The sequence below is a fragment of the Terrapene carolina genome, unplaced genomic scaffold (assembly GCF_002925995.2).
Source record: "Terrapene carolina triunguis isolate 2854851 unplaced genomic scaffold, T_m_triunguis-2.0 Scaffold148, whole genome shotgun sequence".
NCBI classification, from domain to species: Eukaryota; Metazoa; Chordata; order Testudines; family Emydidae; genus Terrapene; species Terrapene triunguis.
The window spans coordinates 7,929,368-7,941,333 of NW_020664499.1; the positions used below are offsets into that span (position 1 = coordinate 7,929,368).

At 42.0% G+C, this 11,966-nt stretch overlaps 1 protein-coding gene across 2 annotated transcripts in view; it reads left to right on the forward strand.

Annotated features, from left to right (window-relative positions):
• The window catches only part of LOC113406891 (inhibitor of nuclear factor kappa-B kinase subunit alpha), a 75,172-nt gene that overhangs the window by 19,708 nt on the left and 43,498 nt on the right, over nt 1-11,966 (forward strand). For both annotated transcript variants that reach the window (XM_026653737.1, XM_026653736.2), the window contains 7 exons: nt 1,164-1,233; nt 5,958-6,046; nt 6,983-7,072; nt 7,227-7,351; nt 7,899-8,006; nt 10,328-10,463; nt 10,903-11,097. In XM_026653737.1, coding sequence (XP_026509522.1) covers nt 1,164-1,233; nt 5,958-6,046; nt 6,983-7,072; nt 7,227-7,351; nt 7,899-8,006; nt 10,328-10,463; nt 10,903-11,097 — 813 coding nt within the window. The remainder of the gene's footprint in view (nt 1-1,163; nt 1,234-5,957; nt 6,047-6,982; nt 7,073-7,226; nt 7,352-7,898; nt 8,007-10,327; nt 10,464-10,902; nt 11,098-11,966) is intronic.

An 11,966-nucleotide genomic window follows, 5' to 3' on the forward strand; every position in this document is an offset into this window, starting at 1 on the left:
AAATGAGGTCTCACCAGTGCCTTGTATAACGGAACCAGCACCTCCTTATCCCTACTAGAAATACCTCGCCTAATGCAACTCAGTTGATCTGGTAAGGGCAGTAACTTGCAGGCCGGCATTGGGTGGATCAGCACTGGAGGGTTATGCAGTCATTGCAGAAGAGAGCACACCTCTTTCTGATACATTCCACGCACCAGCATGACACTGGGGCAGGCTCTCTGCACTGCTCAGGTGGTGCAAAGGTTGTGGAGACTAATTGCAATGCCCTAGTCAGGGATATCCTAGAGTTCGGGAGAGGGAGTCTCCAGCAGGTGCAGAGCCCATATAGCTGGCTTCTGTGCCTTCCTACCCATTGGTCTTTGTGCTAGTGTGTGTGGCCAAGGTGCCATGTAGTTCCTGCTGGTGGATGGTCCATTAAGGTCCATAGCCAACTTGTTCAGATTAAAGCAGCCATCATTCTGGGTCAAGCAGAGAACGGGGAGCTGTAACTGGTTCCCTGACAGCCCCTTCACCCCCTTTCTTTACATTAGACATAGCAAAAATCTGGCCCCGTGTGTTTCCTTCCTATTCTTTTCGTGGAGTACTAACCTAGGGACTACAGGGTATCATGCTCCTGTTGTGAGTGTGTGTGTGTGTATGTGTATGGATCTGCTCCTTCCTGTTTCTTCTTGTCACTTGGCCTGATTTTTCTTGGCTCCTCAGAAATGGTTTAGACTATTTGTTTAGAGCAGTTGATCCTCCAAGCAGTGATCCTGCTCCTGAGACTTGGGCCAGTCATAAATTTCATTGTTTTGCTTTCATATAATGTTTTGAATTTGTCAAGATTTTGGGGAATGTGCAGACTCTGAGGGCCATGAGCTCCCCATAATGGCTGTCAGTTTTGAATCTGTCATTGCCTGGCCTCTAAACTGCTTACAAAACTGTGTTATATGTAACTAAAACAGCCTTCACACACTTGGAATCTTCTTTTCAAACCACTTTCCTGCTCATATATACTTTTGTCTTTCTGTACCTTTTATTCTTTCACAAGACCAATTAATTCTGTAGCCCAGTTTATTTAATTGTAAATTTAATTGTTTTCTCATGTTGTGGTGATTGAGGACAGAAGATATTAACAAATAATTCTTGCATTGCCAACTTAGACATATTTTTCTTTTCTGTAGTTGTTAAACAAACCAGAAAATTGCTGTGGACTTAAGGAAAGTCAAATACTTTCTCTGCTTTGCGACATTGGTACGTAATCTGCTGCCTTTCTTGCCTTTTCATGTTCGCTATATGTAACTGTTTTGGTGTTCCAGCAAAAGCAAGTTGTCAAAACAAAGCAGGTATCTCTAGTAGTGGAAGGCTCTTTTTGTCCTGCTTACTGGGATAATTTGTGACACTTAGGGCTTGTCTGGAGGTTTCAATCTGCATTAAGTCAGGTTAGTCTGGGGTGAAAATGCCCACATACACACTGTGTAGTTCATTACAGCACATACAGTGCTCACTTTGTATTTATTTTTATTACAAATCTTTGCACTGTAAAACACAAAAGAAATTGTATTTTTCAATTCACCTAATACAAGTACTGTAGTGCAATCTCTGTCATGAAAGTTGAACTTACAAATGTAGAATTATGTACAAAAAAATAACTGCATTCAAAAATAAAACAATGTAAAACTTTAGAGCCTACAAGTCCACTCAGTCCTACTTCTTGTTCAGCCAGTTGCTCAGACAAACAAGTTTGTTTACATTTGCAGGAGATAATGCTGCCTACTTCTTGTTTACAGTGTCACCTGAAAGTGAGAACAGGCGTTCGCATGGCTCTTTTGCAGACAACGTTGCAAGATATTTACGTGCCAGATAAGCTAAACATTCGTATGCCCCTTCATGCTTCGGCCACCAATCCAGAGGACATGCTTCCATGCTGATGATGCTCGTTAAAAAAAAAATAATGCGTCAATTAAATTTGTGACTGAACTCCTTGTATGTCTTCTGCTCTGTTTTACCTGCATTCTTCCATATATTTCATGTTATAGCTGTCTCGGATGATGACCCAGCACATGTTCCTTTTAAGAACACTTTCATTGCAGATTTGACAAAACACAAAGAGAGTACCAATGTGAGATTTCTAAAAATAGGTACAACACTGGACCCAAGGTTTAAGAATCTGAAGCGCCAGATGAGGCGGAGCATGCTTTCAGAAATGTTAAAAGAGTAACACTCTGATGCGGAAACTACAGAACCGGAACCACCAAAAAAGAAAATCAACCTTCTGCTGATGGCATCTGAGTCAGATGATGAAAATGAACATGTGTTGGTCCGTACTGCTTTGGATCCTTATCGAGCAGAACCTGTCATCAGGATGGACGCATGTCCTCTGGAATGGTGATTGAAGTATGAAGGGACATATGAATCTTTAGTGCATCTGGCATGCAAATATCTTGTGACGCCAGCTACAACAGTGCCATGCGAACACCTATTCTCACTTTCAGGTGTCATTGTAAACAAGAAGCAGGCAACATTATCTCCTGCAAATGTAAACGAACTTGTTTGTCTGAGCAATTGGCTGAACAAGAAGTAGGACTGAATGGACTTGTAGGCTCTAAAGTTTTACATTGTTTTATTTTTTGAGTGCAGTTATATAACAAAGAAAAACCTTTGTAAGTTGCACTTTCACGATCGAGATTGCACTACAGTACTTGTATGAGGTGAATTGAAAAATACTATTTTTTGTTTATCATTTTTACAGTGCAAATATTTGTAATAAAAATTATATAAAGTGAACACTGTACACTGTGTATTCTGTATTGTATTTGAAATCAATATATTTGAAAATGTAGAAAAAAATCCAAAAATATTAAACATTAGAATGCCGATTGAAATTTACTAAACAGTGCAATTAAAACTGATTAATAACGATTAATCACAGTTAACTCACGTGATTAACTCAAAAAAAATTGACAGCCCTACTAGTTATACTGATAGTCTAGTCTTAAGTCTTTGGACTAAGTTTCTTTTTAGATAACTGGCTTGGTACCAGAACGATGCTATGCTCACTGGGGTTTAAGTCCTGCCACAGTTGCACTAAACCCATGCCAGTTAGTGATCCACATCCAGCCTGTTTAAAGTGTTTGGGGGAGTCCCATATCAGTGACAAATGTCACATCTCCAAGAGGTTTAAGCTCCCCCGAGTGGTGGAAATCTTAGTATCAGCAGTCCCTGCCAGGGTGGTCCTGCCAATCGGTCAAGGTGTTATGGCAGACACCATCCTCCTTACCCCGCACAGCAAAGTGTGCTGAAAGGAAATACTATGTCCCCTCTAAGGGATATAAATATTTGTATTCCCATCCTCCCCTGGGTTCCTTGTTGGTGACAGCTGCTAATAAATGGGAGAGATGTGTACTAAGCATCGACACTGACAGGCAAAAAGATACAAAGGAACTGGACTTGTTTGTATGCAAACTTTATTCCACAGGGAGTCTTCAGCTCAGGAATCAAATCAACAGCCACTTCTGAGCTGCTCTGACTCCACCCTCTAGGAAAACAACATCTTTAAATTTTATTATTTGCCAGGGGACTGTAAGCAGGAGTTTGCAGTAATAGTAGATGATGGCAAGTTGATTGCCAGAACTGTTCTCCAGGACATCATGTGCAGTGCAGATGTGGTGGCTCAAACCATGGTATTGGCTGTTACGGTGAGAAGATGTTCATGGTTACAGTCATCCAGGATTCCGCCAGAAGTCCAGCAGACCATCATGGACCTCCCTTTCAAAGGTCCCTGTTTGTCTTAAGATAAAATGGACAATGGGCTCTGTAGCTTACAGGATTCCAGGGATCTATATTATGGTGAAAGAAAGGAAACATTTTGGTCCTCAACAGCCATACAGACTCCAGGGCTTTCCTCCTCAGTCTCAAGATTCGCCAAGGAGAAAGGGCAGGAGTTATACGGGGCAGTCTCTACCATCCTCCTCTTCAGCATTAGTGGGCTCATGCTTTCCAGCTGCTGCGTTCAAACAGGCATTTTGATGGGTTTGTTGAGGACAGTACACTAGTGTCTGTAGTTCCCTCTATTTTCTGCCCTTTGTTTTCTAACTGATTATCCCACTTTCTAAGACTGGGGGCCCCAAATAACATCAGATCAGTGGGTCTTAAGCATGGTAGAACTGGAATATTCCCTCTGGTTCATTTATAAACCCCCCACCCTCTTCCCTATCTTTCTTCAGTGACCGCTCTGACAAGATCCTCCTTCATTAGGAGATCCGGTTGCTTCTTCAATCGGGGCCACAGAGGAAGTTCCACGAGGCCTCAGAGGGGAAAGCTTTTATTCCTGGTATTTCCTGATCCCCAAAGCCAAAGGAGTTCTCAGGCCTATTTGTAAATCTAAGAGAGTTAAACAATTTCCTGAAGAAAATAAAGTTGCTCTTCCGTGTTGCATGAGACTCCCCCCTTGCAGATGTCCACGGACAGTGGTGCGGTAGTGGTAGGGTCCCCCCCTAGAATGCCATGCAGCTGATCATAGAAGCGGCATGTATGGGGCTCTGACCCAGAGCGACCGTTTGCCTCCTTTGTCTTTTGGTAGGCTTCCTGAGCTCCTTGACTTTCACACGGCACTGCTGTGTGTCTCTGTTATTGCCTCTGTCCATTATGCCCTGTGCGATTTTGGCATCTATATTAGCATTTCTTCTTTTTGATCGGAGTTCTGCCTGCACAGATTCTTCTCCCCATACAGCAATCAGATCCAGTGTCTTGCTGGAGCTCGTTTGCGATTCTGGGGGGACTGCATGGTCACCGGTGCTGCTGAGCTCGCCACGCTGACCAAACAAGAAATGAAATTCAAAAGTTCCCGGGGCTTTTCCTGTGTACCTGGCTAGTGCATCGGAGTTGAAAGTGCTGTCCAGAGCAGTCACATTGGAGCACTCTGGGATAGCTCCTGGAGGCAAATAACGTCGATTTGCGTCTGCACGACCCCAAATTCGACCCAGCAAGGTTGATTTTAGCCCTACTCCCCTCGCCGGGGAGGAGTACAGAAGTCGATTTTAAGAGCCCTTTAGGTTGACGGAACAGGGTTGCTTGTATAGACACATTCATTATAAAATAGCCCTAACGCAGCTAAATTCGACCTAACCTTGTAGTGTAGACCAGGGCTAAATTAGCTGAGCAGGAGGGAGATGTCTAGGGTGAATTTGACACCCTTGTGTGTCACCTGACATGGGGACTGACCTAAAGGGAGGATATAAGGCAGAATATGGCAGTGATGTGCTTCCTAAAGCATATGGAGGCTCCCAGGCTGCACTTACTAGCTCCCATCTTCCTTCCACACGGAAAGGTAAAAATATGGCCCCAGTTCAGGTGTATGTAGTACTTGGAGGGCTGAGGCCAATTTGTGCTGAGTGAGTGAAGTAAAGGTAGATTTATATATTATGTCATGAAGGATTGACCCTTCACCTCTTTGGAAAGATGAGGGTAGAAGGTACTGTGGAATTTCCAGGTTGTTTTGGCACAGTGAGGGAACTAGCCTGGGAGGTCTGCTCTAGTGAAATGGTAGGTGAGGAACCTCGTGTGGCAGGTAAAATACAGCATGCTGCTGTGCGTCCTGCAGCAGGAGAGTGGGCTGGAGGAAGACAGCTTTATCTGTATGAGGTGCTTCACCAGGCAGTTGATAGGCCAGCTGGTTGGTGGCCTATCATGGAAATGCAGCTGGCACTTGGTAGGGTAAAGGGTTCTCTGATTTATTAATGGGGTGTGGGGAGGTTACAGAGGTGAAGGTTAGTATTGGAGCCATAAGTGTAAATTTGCCAATTACAAAATTTTATTATATTTTAAACCATTCTTGTTTTTAAAGAGAAATACATAGACCGTAACTTTATTAATTCTTTTTTGGTCAGGAAATCATATAGAGGTGTTAGAAATTCTTATAACTTGATTTGTACTGGTGCTGTTTCTGTTTCTTATGTCAAATGCTTGAATTTATTCAGGGTCTGGTATCCAGTATTTGCATGAAAACAGAATTATACACAGAGATCTAAAGCCTGAAAATATTGTTCTGCAGGATGATGGTGGAAAGGTAAGTCATATAACTGTGCCAAAGAATATCACCTTTGGTGTCCCAAATATCAGATCTGGAAGTCATGTAACAATTTTGCCTTGACTAATTGAAATGAAGAATGCTGCTTTCTTATTGAGTATAGCACTGAATCCCATTGAATGATGCTCATGCAAAAGAAAACCATGATTTTAATAAAGTTCATATTCCTTCTTAATACACCTCTACCCTGATATAACGCGACCCGATATAACATGAATTCGGATATAACGCGGTAAAGCAGCACTCCGGGGGGCGGGGCTGCGTGCTCTGGCGGGTCAAAGCAAATTCGATATAATGCGGTTTCACCTATAACGCGGTAAGATTTTTTTGGCTCCCAAGGCCAGCGTTATATTGGCGTTGAGGTGTATTGCAAATTCTGTTTGCCCGTCCTTGAAGACTTATCAATTGATCGGTTACTTTACTGTAAAGTATCAACTTTTTTTTTTTTTTTTTTATCTAGTGTTTCTGCTTCCTGCCAGTATCAGCAATGTGACATTGATTGTATCCTGGCATATGTTTTGGATTTCTGCAGGGTACACATCAAGATTGTCCTTGTGCTCAGTTGGATACATTTTTTAGTAAAAGCGGTATTCTTCATTTCAATTCTTCATTTCGGTTTACTTTTCTTGATATCAAAATATTATATCTTGTAAATTCCCAAAAGTTTAGATGCTGTGTTCAGTCAAGCCCAATCCAACTAGTTTCAGGACAATAATGAATTGTACGTGTACATTGATGTAAATGAATGAGTTTGGCTTACATGGCTGAACAGCTCTGTGTAGCATTTCATGTTAGTTTTAAATCTTGTTCATGGATTTGTTCCCCCCCCCATCCCTGGGTTTGACTCTGCACCTTTTACTTTGTATTTTCCCTTTTCATCATGCTTTATCAAACATTTGTCTTGGATATTGACAGATAATTCACAAAATAATAGACTTGGGATATGCCAAGGATCTGGATCAGGGAAGTTTATGTACATCATTTGTTGGGACCTTACAATATTTGGTAAGTATTTTTTTTATGTTTACATTTACTTTGGCATAACTTAACACAGTCCTACTTACACATGTTCCTCAAATTATATATTTTCCAGAAATAGAAAAAAAATACATTCTCTGGAGTTTTGTCATTTAAAAAATAGTATATTATTGTTTTTTAGGCCCCAGAACTCTTTGAGAGTAAGTCCTACACTGTTACTGTAGATTATTGGAGCTTTGGAACAATGGTGTTCGAGTGTATTGCAGGATTTAGACCCTTTTTACACAATCTACAGCCATTTACCTGGTAAGACATTTGCTATGAGAGAGGGTGCCTGGGTTTGATAGAGTTGCTCTTTTTGTGGGGAGGTGACTGTATGAACTAGAGCAGTGGTCACCAATCGGTTGATCGTGATCCCGGAAGCCACCACCTCAAACCCCATCCTGCACCCCAACCCCCTCCGAGAGCCATCTCCCTGCACCCCCGTGCTCTGCCCCAGCCCGGAGCCCCTCCTGCACCCAAACTCTCTCCTAGAGCTTGCACTCCTCACCCCCTCCTGCACCCCACCCCTTTTCCCCCAGGCTCAGCCCAGAGCCCCCTCCCACACTGCGAACCCCTTGGCCCCAGCCCAGAGCCCGAACCCCCTCCCCCAGCACAGTTAAAGTGAGTGAGGGTGGGGGAGAGTGAGCGACGGAGAGAGCGGGGGCCTTGGGGAAGGGGCGGGATAGATCCTGGGTTGCCCTTAGATTCAAAAAGTGATCTTGGGTGTAAAAATGTTGGAGACCACTGAACTACAGTAAGTAAAATAAGAGTACATAAAGTCAGTTTGTCCACAGAGAATTTTATTTTATAGGCATGAAAAAATCAAGAAAAAGGATCCAAAGCACATCTTTGCTTTTGAAGAGATGACTGGGGAGGTTCGGTTTAGTACCCATTTGCCACAGCCTAACAGTCTTTGTAGGTAAGTATGTTTATAGTTTTGTGCACATTAATCTCTGAGTTTTCTTTTAAACCATTAAGAGACAATAGTGCGTATGACCAGATTTATTATTTCAGGTAGTTTTGCGAGAAAATGGCCAATTTTACTAAAATCAAAAATATGAAAATTGCAGCAGGTTTCCATTGGTTAATGTGTTTTGCAACACAATAAAACTGTCTAGCACTTTATCCAAAAACGTTGAAGGTTCTTATGGTTTATGAATGAAAAGGGGGATTACTGGAGTATTGTGGCTCTCCTTATGTGCACATTCCACTACTGGTGGTGCATGTGCACCTCATGTGCCACAGTTCAGTTTTGTGACCAGAAGTATCCACCCAGAGTGTATGTGCCTTGAGTCTTGTCATGCTCTTCTGCAAGGGGATATAAGAGAGAAGGGCACTGGTTGCCATTAGTCCCTGTCAACCACCTTGTGACTTGGAACACTCATGGTATCTGTGACTGTCAGCAACCTTCCCTACCAGTTAGTTAGCTTACAGTTAGTTAGCTTTCCATTTCAGATGTGTTCCTGTTCTACTAGGGTATATGCATCCTCTACGCCTTTCTCCCATTTCTTCAAATCCAAAGAGTACTATGGAAGATAAAGCAGACAATGCCCTTGTAATTCTGGTTGTTCTAGCATGGGCAAGATGGCAGTGGTTTCCAGTCCTCCTTCACCTCTCCAAGGGAGTATACTGTTCTCTTCCTGTGACCACAGATCTGTTATCTCAGCAGGATGCCCAGATCTTGCACCCATACCTGCAGTCCTTATACTTAGCAGCATGGTCTATAGGACTAACTGATCTGGGGGAATCTTGTTTGTCAGATGTGCAACACATCATGCTAAACTTCTGAAGCAATCTACTCATAAGTGCTATGACCTCAAGTGGGTAAGATTTGTCTTCTGGGGGTCTGATCTTCATTGTCTGCATCAAATCAGTCCCTGCTTACTGCACTTGATACTATCTGGCATCTGTATCCTCTCTGAAAGTCTGTTTAGCACCCATTTCAGCCTACCACGTATTAGAAGACAACAGAACCATATTTACCCATGACTTGATTGAGAGGTTTGAGAGGTGTGACTGTATAGCCACCTTGCCATCATGGGACCTTAACTTAGTCCTTACTCAACTTATGAGACCACCCTTTGAGCCGATAAATTAGTGCTCACTGCTTCATCTATCAGTTAAGACAGCATTCGTTATAGCAATAATATTGGCCAGAAGGGTAAATGAACTGCAGGTCTTGATGGCGGATCCACAGTTTTCTGTAAGGACAAAGTTGGTCCTCAGTCCACATCCTAAATTCTTGCCCAAGGTGGTAACTGATTTCTATCTTAACCAATCAGTTTGTCTCCAGATGTTCTTTGTCAGATTTCATGTGCATTTAGGCGAGTCAAAACTCCACAGACTAGATGCTAAAAGGGCATTAGCATTCTATTTTGATTGGACTAAAAACTTTAGAAACAATGAGAAGAAGTGTGGGATGTGAGAGCTCTCCAGTAGGCACTGCTATGGAATGTTCCACTGTTAGAGCTGTACTACAGCACATCCCAAGAGTGGGAATGTATAGAGTTAATTTCAAATGTCAGTATCAGGTGAATAATCTTCTTTTCTCTTGGGTCCATTTGGAATTGGGGGCCTGGGATGGGACTGTCTACTTGCCAAGAGCAGCAGCAAAGGCATACTCACTCCTCTCCATTTTTCTCTGTATGGTGTGAACTCCCAAGACTAACTGGGACCATTGAAATGCACAGATTAAGCACAGGCCAATTGTTTTTCCTTTAACCTTTTTTTAAAAAAAAGTTTAAATCTACAGAGACCGCATTAAAGAGGGGTGGTTTCAAAAGTCAGGAGATGCAGGAGTTAATGTTCCAGAAGCAATGTTAATTCTGCTGCCTTGTTTTTCCTATTTCTTGTTTCATATGTAGCTTTCTATTACAGTTTCATGTAAAATGTGTAAACCGTACACTATATACTGGATTCCCAATGTGGCCAAGATAGTTATTGTTGAAACCTTAACTTTTGCCTTGCCTAAGGTGTAATTGTTTGACCTTAATGTCATAGTAATAATTTTCTTGCATTGAATAAGTGAAACTACTTTATCAGAGGGAGATAAAATAGAGGATACATACTTTGGGTGAAATCCTGGTCCCATTGAAGTCATTGGGATTTTTGTCTCTTAGGAATTTTTTATAGTACTGGTAGAAAACACGTTTGAATTAACTGGACTCTTCGTTGTAGAATGCCTGCCTTTTTCATTTGTATTACACATGTCAATGTATGGTTTGTTTTTGTTTTGTTTAGTATAATTGTAGAACCAATGGAGAGTTGGTTACAACTGATGCTGAATTGGGATCCACAGCAGAGGGGTGGAGGTATAGACACAGAAACTAATCGACCGAGATGTTTCCTGTTAATGGATTACATACTGAATTTGAAGGTGTGTTTTTAAATGTGTTATCTAAATACTGATGGTGAAGACCTCTCAGTGGACAATGAATGTGCTAATTGAGTGGAAATCCTTGCACCCTCCAAATCCAGTGTCAGGGGAAGCATTCTTCCTTTCCTCAGAGAGAAAACACTTGTGCCTTAATCCAGTTCATACCTGAAGGCAAGAATATTAGTAGTAATGTGACTCTTTCACCCTTATTCTGGAAGCATAAGGGTGGCCTCAGACCAGTATGTGCCACGTGTTAAGGATGCAATGTTGACAGTAATTAAAACTCAGTTTATCTAATCAGCCTAACTTTTATTTATCTGTACATCAGCACACCTTCTTTCCAGGACAGCGTATCATTTAGCCCGATACCTTAGTGCCATTTGTCTCTTGAAAGAAATGACGACTGTAAATGAAGATGACTTTATTCTTGGTTTTACAGATAGTACACATCCTAAATATGACTTCTGCCAAGATTGTTTCTTTTCTCTTGCATCCTGAGGAAAGTCTTCATTCACTTCAGTCTCGCATTGAGCTTGATACTGGAATAAGTACTGGAAATCAAGAGTTGCTTTTGGAGATGGGAATTTCCCTGGACCCTCGGAAACCTGCTTCCCAATGTGTTATTGATGGCGTGGTAAGATTATTTCTATTTTACTCCAGTTGTGTCATTTCTGTTTTAAGTTTTCACATTGAAAATCTCAGGGAAAATTAATTGCTTTCATTTCACCACAGTGGAGATTGTAGCTTAAGCTGTGGTCTTTCAGTTTAGTTTAGTGGTTAGATAAGTTCTAACACCCCTTGCTTTACAGATTTAATGTGAAGTCAAGTGAGTGGCCATACAGAATTCCACTCTTGGTGCACATGTGCCCCATGTGCATGAGATCACATTCTTTTGAATATCAGTGTCTGCTGGGACTGTGCCTGTACCCTTCTTGTTCTCTTGCTTCCTGTAACAGGGAATAAGGGGTGTGGCAGCAGCAAACTGCACTCAGGTCCTTCTTATCGCCTGTGGCTACAAGATAGAACATCATAATGTCCTTGTTCTTCGTCTAGTGTCTCTGCAGTATTCCCACTCTTGGGAATGTTCCAACCAGTGCAGCTTGGATGGGGGAACCTTCTGGTAGTGTCTGAGTGCTCATGCGCCCCACCCCTCCGCATCCGAGCATGGTTTGAGGCCATGGCTGCAAAAGGGGGCATGGCACCAGCTGTCACCTCAGTTCCGTCCAGCCGCTGCAGCAAAAGGACATCAACTTCTCCGGATTGCAAGGATCCATAGCAATAAATAGCTTTCTGTTTTCTAGATTAGCTAATGCTAATAGTTTTTAGACTGAGTTAATTTTAGGATAAGGTAGTTTAAGCTAAGTAGAATATTGAGAATTAAATATTTACCCGGTACTGACATCATGGTGGATCTAAATGTGAAAAAGCATGGATTTAAAAGGTGTGTGTTGTGCCCACTGGTCTTTCCTACAGCTCAAAAAAAAAAAAAAAAAAAAAAAAAAA